Genomic DNA, 14,541 nt, shown 5'->3' with positions numbered 1-14,541 from the left:
TACAGGCCTGAATGCTTGACCCCTACAGTGAGGGGATCTGGTAGCTCTTTTATGCTGTGGGAGGCATTTTGCTGGCATTGTTTGGGTCCACTTTTCCCTTTAGAGGGAAAGGTCACTGCAAATCAATACAAAGTTGCTCTGAGTCATCACCTTTATCCTATGATGAAACATTTCTGTCCTGATGGGAATGGTCTCTTCCACAATGACAATACCCCAATTCACAGCACATGAGGAGTCACTGAATGGTTTGATGAGTATGAAAATGATGTGAATCATATGCTATGACCTTCGCAGTCACCAGATCTCAACCCATTTGAACATCTCTGGGAAATTCTGGACTGACTTGTTAGACAGCGCTCTCCACCACCATCATCAAAACACCAAATGAGGGAATATCTTTTTGAAGAATGGTGTTCATCCCTCCAGAAGAGTTCAGAGACTTGTAGAATCAATGCCGAGGAGCACTGAAGCTGTTCTGGCAGCACATGGTAGTCCAACACCTTACTAAGACACTTTATGTTGGTTTTTCCTTTAATTTGTCACCCGTCTGTTTATATATATATTACTGTTTTCCTGCTGGACACAAGATGTCTCTTACTTCAAAGTCCATTCTTTGTGTATATGCAGTGGAGGCTTTACATTTCCACATCACACTTGTTTAAGTTGCATACTGGAGCACAACTGGCTCTAAACTAGTTGTGATGTCACAAATCATGCTTATAGGCCCCGTCCCTTAAAACAAGATTTTCAATGAGCACAGAAAAACTTTCCACTTTCAGCAGACGAATGTGGAAACAGCCTTCTAGTGCCAAACTCTGTACATACATCATTCTGCACAGTGAAGCTCAAACATCGAACTGTAGGAACAAGAAGAAAAACATATTTTTGAGCGGAGGGGGCGACTTTAAAGCCATTTAAAAGGAAGACAGTTGATTTTCTGAAACATTGTCAAACTCCTGTGGTTAAACTCAAGGTCAGGATAAAAAGGAAGCTTCTTTTACTTCCTAAAAACCTGGACAATGTTTTCACATAAAACCAGGTAGATTCAATGGCCTTGTTTTTTAAGTACCTTGTCTGTAAAACTGTGGATGTGTTGCCTTTCAGCTGCATTAACCCATTTCCTGACAGACAGCCACTGCAGAGCACCAAGGCAGCATTAGCATTGATAACTGATCCCATTAAACAAGCAACAGCCCCCTATACACGGTTTACTCCCTCCCTGCTTTCAATTTGCATCCTAAATTAGACTTTCATAACCTCAGATAAGTTATACTGTGCGTGTCGAGTTGATTTTTGCCTTTTAATCACTTCCACAACGAGACATGCGTGTCCGTCTGCTGTGTTTGCCGTCTACTGGCCCAGATAGGCTTGTGTTGTGTCTACCGAGCACAGTGCTGCCCCACATTCACCCTGCTCTTCATTCCCTAAGTGAGAAACACATTTGCAACAACAGGAAAGTTAATGGATGTGTAATGTCACAGTGGGCTCCATCCCACTTCTGCCCCAGATACAAGAAAAGAACTCGGGTTTCCTTGTGAGTGCTGCTAAGTAGAAATAGTGAATCTTTGATTATGGTTCTATTTTAAGTTTTTCATTCTAAAAGTTGGCGAAGACGTAGAAAAGTACTCCTCTGCAGGCTACAGTCATAAATTTACCATGGGTGAGTCATCACTTATAAACCAGCTGGAACATCTGAACTACAGTATGTGACAAAAAGTTTTAGATGTGAAGTTCTCGGCCATGAGGCAGTAAACTTTGTTGTTCACCAGCTGCTATCATTTCAACTTTAATTCTCACCTGCCAGTTTTTCTAATAGAATAGCGAATGGAAAACAGATATTACAATCCAAAAGCTCTTCTATAAAAATATATTTTTGAAACAGAGTGATAAAACACCACATGTTCAGGGCTGGGGTTTTATTTATTAAGATTTTTTGTTGTTGTCTGGTTTCATTGCTGTCATAAAATGACACTGGAATCAAGGTCAATCCGTCTGTCTGATCGGTGGATGAATGCGTTTTCGTAGCTCTAATACCCTTTTTGTATTATGAGAATGAAGTCACACACTGCACAAAATATAGATACAGATTCATTTTTAATCTCAAAACATAGGGGAGGGAAGTTACATTCATGTGGAACACAGTAACATACCATATATGGCGGTATGTTATTCAGCCAGTTTTGTTGTATTTCAAAGTGTTTGACATATACAGTACAGTTCACATGCACTAAAGAAAATATTTGTGTCCCCTGAAATACTCAGGGAATCTTTTTAGCTTATTTAAAAAGGAGTGCAAATTAGAAGGAGCACAGTTCAAACACGTTTGTCATATTAACGACTAATTGGGTTTTTTTTTTTTGCATTACTTTTCATAACATACAGTACAAGTCAAAGAATATCTAAATAGTTATTCTGAATATTGCATCATGCTAAAAAATAATTTAGGAGATTTTCACAACACGTTTTAAAACTCAGAGCAGACTCTCTTTTGGCTGTCACTTTCAATTCACTGCTGGCAGGACTGGGAGACTTATGTTCAATATTCAGTTTAATGAAGCACCAGTAACTGGTACTTAACATTTTAACAGTTAATTAGTAATACAATCCACTGAAATTTCCATTTTGCCAAAGGTTGTGTCATTACTTTCAATATTTGATTAGCTTTTTTTCCCCCAAACTCTTTTAAATATGCAGTTTTTCTTCGAGAAATGCAATAAAAATATTGATGGATTACATTCAATTCAGTTAGCTTAATAACATATCAACCCTAAATGAAAATGTACAAATTATTATCAATTATTACACAATCCCGGCCACTAATGATTGGTCCAACAGGATGTGAATTGACAGCAAATATTAACCCAACCCTGCTGTATACATACATTTAATATAACATAAAATACCTGCAAGAGTTTACAATACACAGGATAATGTAGTTATATCAATATCTAATAGCCTGTTTACACCTGGCATTAACGTGTGTCTTGGGTGATACGATCACAAGTGGACAGCTCAACTGTAAGTACGTCCGTTCACACCAGGTATTAGAATGCGTCTCCACATGTGTCTTGAGTGACCACTTGTGATTGGATCTCATTTCCCTGCTCTTTATGTAAATAAACATGTAGCACATCATTTCCGTTCACAAAGACCAAATGCATTGTTGTTTTTAACCTGTGGGAGGGCCGGAGGTCTGTGTACCATCCATCCAAAGCTGTGATCAACTTATTTGATAACAGGATAAACAAATATACAAGGCATCGTGTGCCCCCTCATGAAAATCAAATGCCCCCCTATTGATTTGCTCTTGCCAGGTCTGTACAAATATAGCCTATTTACAAATATAGAGTTATATTCGGTGATCTCCCTACAGCTGTGTTTCCCCATTGAGAGAGACGCTGTGTGCATTTACACACGAGGCACAGCAGTGTAACTTCATTGATTATTTAAATCTCCAGACACGCCGACAGGATCAGTCAGGATCTAATGTTAATTAATGTTCTGTGTTCTTCTACACATCCAAAAGGTCAGCTGTTACACACACACACAGTCCAGGTTCGTACAGTGAAATTGTTTGGAGTAAAGCGGCCGTTCTCCTGATTAATCCTGAGTTCCATTATTGTTGAGCAGTGCAGTAAAAATAAAAAACTGCAGTTATCAACTTGACAGGACAGAAGAAACTATCCAAGGGAAACAATTAAACATTTAGCTTCTGAAATATTTTTTTTTATACAGACAAGTTATTCTCTGGTTTTGGATCAATTTCTATGCCAATTGTCGATTTGGAGAATATAACGGGTTAGGGTCAAGGCAACAGGAAAAATGGGAATCTGTTATCAAACGAGTTGAACACAGCTTTGGATGGAGGCTTCCTGGACTGGGAGGCAACGATGCAATTCCCGTGCCTAGTCTGCTGGAAAATAGAGGACATCAGTTGAGTAGGTGGTCATTCAGCGTGGCCCAAGACACATTCGTGCATACACTGCTAGAGGAATGTGGCCACATGCGGCCAAGACCACCTCCAAATATGGTCAGAGCAATCGGATCTCAGTGTGTCCTCAATACGTCTTGGTTGTGTTCACACCTGTACTTAGAGCTGTCCACTTGTGATTGGATCATCCAAAACGCATGTTAACGCCATGTGTAAACAGCGCCTAAGTGCAATCCAGTTTGGCACAGTTTCAGATATTAAGTGTTCACTTACTTCATTGTTCATTGTAAACACAAACTACAGTCGCTATTTCACAAAGAACTAAAGATAAGTGAAGGTAGTGCTGGGCGATAAAGCGATAACGATAATTATGTCAATATATATTTTCTCGATGACAAAACATAATTCATTCAGTACTTTTTTGGTGAAGTGCCCTGTTTTCTACAAGCCTTTCCTCAGCCAACTGTACTTCTATGGAAAGAATGGAGAGTAGAGTATGGAAGGGAGGCAAAGCGAAAAGTGTAGGATGATGGGCAATGGAGAATGGTGGAGAGAGGACTTCAGTTGACTACAAGTTCAATAAAGATGGTGAAAATATTGAAAAAAATGTTCCTGCAGGTCAGTCATTGACATTATTTCAATTTTTATGGCCTGTAATAAATGCATAAGTCATGTCTGAACAAAGAGAGCTAACACCAGCTAAACGGTTAGCATTTCCAAACAATGCCACAACTAGAGGATCCATCGATAAACGCTCCAAAACAGATTTTTTTACATTGAGAAATGTTTATGCTGATTATTATATTCAATCAATTGTCACCTCAAACCTAAAAGTTCATTCTTTATCTTGGAAACAGTTTGACAAAAAACAAATTACCTAAGAAAGCAAGCAACAGACAAAACATTTTCAGTTACAGAGCTGGTTGTTGTATTTTGATCCTTGAGTATAAGTTTTAAAGACAAGGTATAAGACTGATACCTTTGGAAAGAAGTGTAACATAATAACATACAGTATATTGTGATAAATATCGCTATCGATATGGTAATTTTAATTGTGAGGATATTTTCAGATATATCACCCAGCACTAAGTAGAGGTAAAACAATATCCCATCGTCATCCAATCTCCCTATCTGTACAGTGCAGTCCACCAAGACACGTCTTATCTAGAGGGATTGCATGCATGGAGCTGGTGTGGACAAAGGAAACAGTCAAGCATGTCACCCCATCCTTGCAGATTCACAGTATTCATAGATGATGTCAAAGGGTTAATGAATGATTTACAGTTAAAGTCCAGTCTTATGTCCATTGTGGTTGTCATCAGATTTGGTCAAACAGACCTCCGTTGGCCTTGTGCATGCGTCCTGTTGACAATATCCTGGTACATTTTGGACCTGAGGAATCGTGGGTAGGAGTCTTTTTCCATGAGGCTGTAGACTTTAGCCTGGACCTCGTTGAGGCTGGTTGGGGAGGGATCCTCCAGACTCTGCTTGGTCTTCTCCCTGGTGCGGTAGTCAATGTTTACCTGCCAAGATAAAGTATGCAAATATGCATTTCGAAATATGGGGAAGGCCACTCGTTTAAAAGTCATTAAGATGATCACATGCAGCAGCATGGTGTATGAACAATATAAAATCCACACTAACACACCACACAACCATAAACGTAACAAACACTCATTCTTAAAGTGATATTCCACCCAATATTATGCTGTTGGTTTGTGCGTATTTGAGTGCCTGTCTGTTGCTTCTCCACTGGTCAGAGGACTGCTTTGTTCTAGCTCAATCATTGGCTACTTGAACTTGCAGCTTCTACTTTATGAGACAAAAAGTAGCATGGCTGAGTAAAAGTTTAATAATGTCGTACATTTACATTTTGACATTTGGAAAATTGTAAAAATGTACTTTCATCCAAGGGGAATTACAATTGAGGCAAGATAATTAAGCATTAGAGGACAGTGACTCAAAAGAGCCGTGGTAAAAATTGTCAGCCCAGCCTTTTAATGAATTTAATAAAGTGGGGATAACAGTGAAAGACGTTTTCCAGCATCATTAAAGTCAAGGGAAGAATACGTGGCCACTCGAATACCTAACCACCCACACAAACCTCTCTTGGCGCCTGAACATCAATGAACTCCTTGAAGATCTTGTTTGCTTTTGACACAAGCTTGGTTGAGCTCTTGATTTTTTTGTAGTCCTCGCAGGCCATCCAAAACTCAATATTCTCGTCACTGAACTCTGTCTTGAGAAATGTCCGGAAGGCAGCCAGGCCATCTGGAAAGGACAAATGAATCAGATGATAAGGGGGGGTGGGGTGAGTGGGTAAAAACAACAAAAACACTTCAAAACATGATTGATATTGCAGCATAGCACCTATTTCTGGATAGAAGCTGAGAACTCCTTCTTATATGGTTTATCATATGATACACGTGATAATACCCTTCATCCTATGTTGATATTTTTCCAGTGTGTGCACTCTTTTTTCCCAGAAGCGGGAAACGGCTGTCATGATTGGAACACAAACAAATCAGAACAAAATCCTCCCACAAAGAGTTTTTTTTTTTTCCTGTCTTTATCAGTCAAGATAAGTGACCAATTAATGTGTTCCCCATTGATGAAAACGCAGAGGAAGGGCATGTTTTTCTATGGGCCTGTGTCACGTTGACATGTTATTTCAACCATTCTCGTGTCTGCTGTTTACCTAATAAAGCTAGGCAGAGGAGAGGGGATGGTCCATCTGTGCATATGCAACAACACTACTCATACAGATAGATACACACACACACACACACACACACTCATGAGTGTACAATAGGGATGTGCAGAGGGTCCAGTATTTGTATTTGTATCTATATTTGTTGAGGCAGCAAAATTATTTGTATTTGTATTCAAATAAAAGTGGAAAGAGGCTTAAAAATGTAGTTTTTGTTTTTAGAAAATTAAAGTGTTACAATAAGTTTTCATGAGTAAACTACCTTAAGAAGGAGGTCCCCACACCGGGTCTTGAACTGGAATCTCCCAGATCATACACAACTGCGCTGACTACTGAGCTAAAACTTTACTCATTCACCTCATTGCAGACACCCCTCTACCTATTTATACACCCATAACACAGAGACAGCACAGTGTGTAATGTGTAGAGTAATGTGTATAGAGGAACTTCAAAGGCGATTCTTGCTTTGCACTTTTCATTTATTGCCTGTTTTGTACAACCTAATTTTGTGGAAAGGAGAAGGGGAACAACAGGCTATGGAGAGTCCCTTGGGAGCAGACAAAATTTTGTAAAAAAATAAAACAATAAAAAAAAAAGATTAAAAAAATGCCGCAGATCCAGTCAAAAATAAATATTCTTCAATCACATAAGCCAGCAAATCGTTTATCATCAGACATGTTATTTCCCTCTAGCTGTTACATTATTTCCAAGCCATTCTAAGCATTTAATGGTTATTCTGGTTATTCTCTTCTGACATTTGCTGCACTGTTTATTTTTGTTCTTTCAACATTTTGATGGTTGCCTTGTAGTAAGGGGATTTGCAGCTCCTGAACTTTTAAACGGTTAGATTTCACCTGCCATGTATTTAAGCTTTCAACTGAGTTGCAGATGTTCCGTTACAAGAAAATTCTGTTTAAGTACATGCAGCCTTTTCAAATCCCACTGGATTATCTGACTGGATTTAGACAAGACAAGACTGGACTGGTGAGGTCTTAAAGGTAACTTAAACAATGGTTCATCTGGAGAGGAGAGGGGGCTGGGGGTCTGTAGCTTGGTAGGTGTCTGAGGAGGTTAGACTGAGGCAGTTTGGAGGTGCCAGCTGACAGCAAGGAAAGGTTGATTGACACGGAAGTCATCAGGAGGCACGGCATAAATTTCCATAGCTATGCTAATGACACATAGCTTTACATTGCCATGTCATTCCCATGTATTTTAGATATCAAGTTATGGATGGCAGAGAATTTTCTTCAGCTCAATCAGGACAAAACTGAAGACTTGGTTATTGGCACTGAAGCTCAGAGAGACAATCTCAATTCGAAACTCCAAGCATTGGCATTGAACCCCCGTCAACAAGTAAAAAACCTGGGGGTTATCTTTGATTCAGATCTTAGTTTTGAAACTCACATTAGAAACATGACTAAGAATGCATTTTATCATCTCAAGAACATTGCCAGAGGGAGATTGTTTCTCTCTGAAGCCAACACAGAGTCACTAATGCACGCCTTTATTACCTGCAGGATTGACTATTGTAACGCGTTTCTTTCTGTTCCATGTGTGTTAACTAGGATCAGAAAGACAGCACACATTACACCAATTTTAAAGTCTCTGCACTGGATATCCGTTTGCTTCAGAATTGAGTTTAAGATCCTAAAGCTCTTAATGGTCTTGGTCCTACCTATTTATCAGCTGCTTTTAGCCTATGAACCCTCTGGACCTCTCAAGGCCTAAAGGCACTGAAAGTGTCTGACGTGTGCGTTTTGAAGCACACCTATTGTGTTAAAGGCCAAACTCACACCAAAAGCATTATGAAGCACGTCAAACTGCCTTACTCCAACCTTGCTTTGATTTTCGAGTGTCAAATGAGGACCTAACGACCAAAGGTGCGTTTTTGCAGCTGAAAAAGAGAGAGATGGAGCGAGCAAGAGAGAGAGAGAGAGAGAGAGAGAGACAGTGCGGCAGTAAATACAGAGAACAACAGGACAAATCTGTGTTGGTTCTTTGGTGTTGGCATTTCAAATCTGTTGCCTGCAGTGCACCGTAGGAGCATCAAATGACGCACGTCAATTATGGCTTTCAGTGTATTTGGGCCGTCAGGTCTTCTGGTAGTGGCCTTTTAATTATCCCTAAAGTCAGAACAAAAACCCATGGTGAGGCATCCTTTTATTACTATTTTAGTATTTTATTGTTTTATTTTATGCTGTTAACCTTTCATTTACATTTGATCTACTGTTTGGAGTTTTTATTTATTTATTTTCTAATCCTGTCTCCGGAGTTTCCTCATTGCATATCGATGAGATTTATGATAGCATTTACTCAGTTCCTGTTTTTATTGAGTGTTGTTATTATTGAGTGCTTTGTTAATTACAAAGTCATTTACCGCTTTGTGTGTGAATGGGGGGTATGGTGGGGGGTATTGTTTTATTGTGTGAAGCACTTTGTGTTACATTTTACTTGTATGAAAAGTGCTATTCAAATAAAGTCTGATTGATTGATTGATTGACTGATTGATTGACTATTATGCAGCCTCTCAGTTCAGCCTCTGTCTCTGATGGGCAGTCTTAGCTCCTGTCTCTTTAAGGCCCCCCTCCCATGAGCCTATTCTGTTCTGATCAGCCAGCTTTCCTGAAGCCTGCCGAGGGGCAGCCGTATCAGTCGTGTTAAGTTACTGATGATGAAAACCCAACATTTCCTGCTTTACTGCTTCATATTAAAAGCTTTTAAATGACTAAATAACGGGAGACTTTTATTGTGAAGAATTTATTGGAAATTAAATATGTTTCACCGAATTAGCAGAGCTTCATTAGCAGTGCTAAAAACCTGTCAACACAACAAGACCAGCACACCTCCAACAGGTAAACTACTAATTTTATTTTGTCCTGTTGCATAATGGAAAAACACTCACAGCACTCACACCTCATTATTTAACATGTTGGCCATGTTTAATATCAACATCTGACATTATAACATTATATATATGACTGAAAATAAGGAAAAGAATAATAGCTCCCCCTTAAGGCAAGAATCTAGAGCAGGTACTTAGCAGGAGTTCAGTAAATCTAGCTGAGAAATTTAAAGCACAGCAAGGGAAGCTGATGAACTGACAGGAGACTGTACAGAGACTCAAGCCTAAATACATCACAGCAATTAGGAGCAGCTGGGAGTAATAAGGACACTGCAGGGCAGCTGGGGCAAGAGGCAAACATTGGAGACTCTGGAGTGATCACATAGCCATGATATTTAAAAAAATACATTGTTGCCAAGCTCAAAACATGCATGCTATGCTAAATTCCTGAAACGTTGACATTTTGATTTGTTTGCATGCCACTCTGGATAACAGTCTCAGCTAAAATGCAACCCTGATACAATATGCTTGAAAAGCACAGCACTGCTGCTTGTCAACCAATGTTCTTGCACTCATAAGACATGTAACAGCTGACACTGTGCACAGGTCAGGCCCCCAGCAAAAGCACAATCAGCTTAACACACTGCAAAATGACAATAATGATACTCGTATGAAGGCAGGTCTAAGTGTGATATTCAATTCCTCCTTTCAGACGAGCTTATGTGAATACAATATCCTATCAAGGGTACATCCAGTACTGTTTTCCTAGAGCTTTGACATTACTTATGTAATGTATTTGTGTGTGTTTTCATGTACATGTTGTAATTCACCTCTCTAATGCTTGGTCAATTGAAACAGGATACGCAGGTGTATCACGCTCTCTCTGCCTGGGGAAGGCTCTATTCTTGGATCTGTAACAAACTTTATGTTTTCCGTGGGCAACATTAGCTTTCTAATGGTTATGTGTCAAACCAGCATGTTATGTCACAACCTCGAGCTGAAAAGAACACAAAATGTTCAGGATGTTTATAGCTGTCTTTCAGTCAAAGCTGTCTGACCCTAACTGGCACTGTGTTTGATATGATGGAGTTAATCGCTTGAATGACAGACCTGTGTGAAAAATTGTGCAGCCTAGTTTTGCAAGCTCAATCAAAGCTTGGAAAACGTAACTGCTATTAAGGACAAAACAAAAACACTACTGAGGACCCTCTTTTTGTTGTCTTTTCTGCTTAAGCTGGGAACATAACTGAAGATCATCAAAACCTACAAAGAATAATGAAGAAAAAGATAAGATGTCCATATAATATGCACAGGTTTTTGGTTTTGGCAGTCAGATGTGATTAGGGTTGTGTTGTTAATTACTCAAATCCTACAAGAAGACAAATTTGCATGTGACATTACCAAAAATATTTAAAAAAAAAACAGAAATCAAAGAGACAGCCATCAGAAGCAATTTGCATGGAAAGGTGAAGAAAATTGGTTGATGAAGATAACTGGAAAGCAAAGACTGTAAGATTTTCAGTCACATCACTCATATTGTTGGCGATGATTGACTCACTTCCCCATTTAAAAATCAAACATTGTTAACATTATTTTAATAGAAAAGATTGGCAGTGACTGGATCAGTAGGCAAATGATTAAAATCCTTAAAGGATTGGAAAGGACAGGGCAGGAAAGGACCCTGTGGAGTTTTCTTACAGGTGACATAAAATAATTCATCAACTGTTTTGGCAATTAGGTCATCATTTAAAGCATTAATTTAGCAAGGACACCAGACATCTACTGGCTCCAGCTTATCTTATGAGAACATTTGCTGCTCTTCTCTGTTTTATATCATTGTAAATCTAATATTTTTTTCAGTTTTGGGTTGTTGGTTAAATGAAGCAAGACATCTGAAGATGTTACACTGGGCTCTGGGAAATTGATTATGAAATTTCACAAATAAAGTGGACAGACTGAGAACACACTTGTGTTTTCCTTAATCTGTCGGTTAAGTGAGTTTGATGTCAATGGTCGTACGTCACATCACTTGTTAGCCGTTCGAAAATAAATGCATGACCTGTTTGTGCAGATGGATGTGCGTGAATGAGTCTTTCTTTCCCAGTGTGTGTTTGGTCCAAGAGGGGAAGGTCACAGACAAGTATGTGACTTATTATGAGGTAAGGAGTCCTCACAACACAGAAATTAGACCGTTACATAAGATGGGATTGGATTAAGAAAATGGACTTGTGGCCTGTGCAGAGTGAAAAATAGAAACTATTAAAGAAACAGCAAAGGGAATATTTTACATCATCATAGCTTTAATTTTCTTGATGCTTGCTGCACATGATTCGTGTGCAAGGGACCATTGTCACTAAAAATTAGAAAATGTCCACTTACATTTGTGAGAGAGAAGGTGATCAAAGGATTCAGACCATTGAACAACCTCATCCGTTGATAGTCTGATGGAGAGAAAGCCAAAGAAAACTGCCTAAGTAAGATGCTAACCAACCACTGTGCTTTCATGCATTTTTAACACCGCATGTATTATTGAAGGGCAGCTGAGTTTAATGTATGATTTATCCTGTGCTCACAGCGGTTCTTCCGCTCAAGGCTGTAAAGTAATTGTAATATCTGGTTACATTTACAGAAGGATGACAGCAAGAGGAAGAGGAAGAACAACAGCTGACCTTCGTTCACATTTGAATGCTCCCTATCTATTGAGCATTTGTTCAACACATTCGAGTGAATGTAAAAGCTCTATAACAATGTCACAGAATTTATAAACCTTTGCCACATGTTTTTCATGTGTAGTTTACAATCTGACTATGAGTTAGAGCATCTTGTTGAGTTGTAATGGATGAGAAATGTCTGACTTGGAAATATGTGCAAATCGAGGCATTGATAAGTCTAATGACTGACCTCATTTGAACTATTGGTGGTGTTTAATATATCATTGTGGCATTAGGCTGCTAAAGGTTGAAGCATTTAAAATTCAATTCGCTCAGTTCGATTCAATTTGATCACACTGAGAGAAATGTTCCTCTATTGGCTTGCATTTGTAATTGGCTTGTAAGCTGTGAAAGCTGCTTCCAGCTCCAATACAGACATTTTCACTTTGATATAGAGAACAATAATAAGATAAAACTATATCATGTGACCATTTGGTATAAAACAACGAAAAGTTTAACCTGTATAGCTGGTGTATAGGAGTGCAGTAAAATCATACTAAAAATATTGCAAAGCCAGATTTTCTTTCAGTTTGCTTTTTAATTAGTTAAAAATACAGTATGTAGTCCTACAGAGGTAGAAACAGGACTTTTTGGCAGACTCACTTCAGACACCTGGCTGTGGTTTCATGGGCAGGAGGCAGGAACTCGGAGAAGTCACTGTAGGAGTCAGATTTGTTGGACAGACAGCCTAGTCTGGTCTTCATGATGCTGATCCTGCTGAAGAAACACAGAACAGTTATTGTTTTCCTTTGACTGCCCTCACACCTTATGTCAATGAAGGGACACCCTCCATGTATGCAGATTTTGATTTATGTGTATGGATGTCATTAGAGACATAGAGATAGTGGAATGAAGATATTATATTCTGAGCAATGTTTGGATCAGCAGGTTGTCAGTTGAAAACCAACCATAAGCTGTGACAAGATGTGGAAAGCGAAAGAGTAACTTTCTTCTGTACATTAGCAACTATTTAGCTGCATATGAGCCCAAACTGCTTCGAACCGAAGCTTGAAACTGCCAAACTGGGGAGAAATGCCCAGTCAATCTCCCTAGATAATCAAAGAGATGATGCTGAATGCCTGTATTCATCAGTGTTTTGAGTGAAATTCCAGATAAACCAACTTCAAAATGCATTTTAACTGTAAGCTCAGTACCATTAAGAACACTGCTGTCTGCTGGTTTTAGCTGTTGCTTAGGTGGCTAATCGTATGTTTTGGCTTCGTGCAGTCAGGCTGCCCCTTTATATGTTCAGATTATTTATAAGTTCTTCAATGTTGTTGGGAGACCTGCTGAATAAACTGATTGTAAGAAACAAGATGCAGAGAGATAAGGCCAACTGACTGGACAGGACTGGACTGGACATAGACAACAGGTGCAACTCCATATGCAAAAAGCTGATTCGGTGTGGCTCTGCCTCAGTCAGAAGGGAGCTCCAAACATCCCTGATACCCAGCTTCACATCCCGACTGTAGATTGAAGAGTTTGAGAAAACCCTCGCACACAACGTTACATGACTGAGACTGAGTTATATAGCAGCATGCTGGAAACTTTGCATTCTTGTTAAGTATGAAAAACAAGGTATCTTACTTCTGTAGATTTAGTGTTCAGCTAATATGGCAACAGCAAGTATGATAAAACTGAACAAATGAAATAATTAAAAAACTAATTAGCTTCACTTTTTTGTTGGCAATAAACAAATGTAATTTTTTTTAGATCTGATTTTTACATCTCTCAAACTGAGATTCGCTCTCCATCTTCCGCCACAGTCTGTCCCGTCTTATTTGTACACTTCCGCTGTCATGTGCTATTTCATCAGTGTTCTGCCTCAGGGACACATGGGTCACACCAGATGGGGCATGGTCGTAAAGATGCTCCATCAAAGGCCAAACACGTCTGTAAAAGTAGGTCTATTTCACTGAAAAAAAAATATGGAAACCACTGGATGGACAAAAAAACTCAATCTGTCTTAATACATTCTGGAAAAATCTTGAATGTAGAGAGTCATGACAGAGGTAACACAGGTAATCATTATATTCTGTTTCCAGTTCTCCTTTGTGGTGTTATTAAAGGTATCCTGTGAGGTTTTTGACCACCATTAGTGCGATGAAGCAATGTTTTTGAGAATGGGTCCCCGTTTGGTTAGTATACTGTATCTGGCATGTACAGATGCAAACAAACAAACAAACAACAACAACAACAAAAAAAGAAAAAAAGAAAACCCAAAACATAAAAAAACACCCAACTCCTGGGTACCTTTTTAAAATTAAATCTAAGTTTCTTGTCCTCTTACAAGAAAGCAGAAAGTATCTGACTGATTATAACTGTGAAACGTGAGGTATACATAGGT

The 14,541-nt window shown here is 39.0% G+C and overlaps 1 protein-coding gene across 1 annotated transcript; it reads right to left on the bottom strand.

Moving 5' to 3' along the window:
* Positions 1-5,201: 5,201 nt before the first annotated feature.
* LOC121900752 (regulator of G-protein signaling 8-like) lies at positions 5,202-12,898 on the bottom strand. Its single transcript, XM_042417279.1, has 4 exons — positions 12,798-12,898; positions 11,863-11,924; positions 6,036-6,202; positions 5,202-5,454 (listed from the first exon to the last, which is right to left on the bottom strand). The coding sequence occupies exons 1-4, from the start codon at positions 12,896-12,898 to the stop codon at positions 5,260-5,262; spliced, it is 525 nt and encodes a 174-aa protein (XP_042273213.1). The 3' UTR covers positions 5,202-5,259.
* Between the last annotated feature and the right edge of the window lie 1,643 nt (positions 12,899-14,541).

The sequence above is a fragment of the Thunnus maccoyii genome, chromosome 7, assembly GCF_910596095.1.
Source record: "Thunnus maccoyii chromosome 7, fThuMac1.1, whole genome shotgun sequence".
NCBI lineage: Eukaryota > Metazoa > Chordata > Actinopteri > Scombriformes > Scombridae > Thunnus > Thunnus maccoyii.
This window is presented reverse-complemented; position numbering and strand designations above follow the sequence as displayed.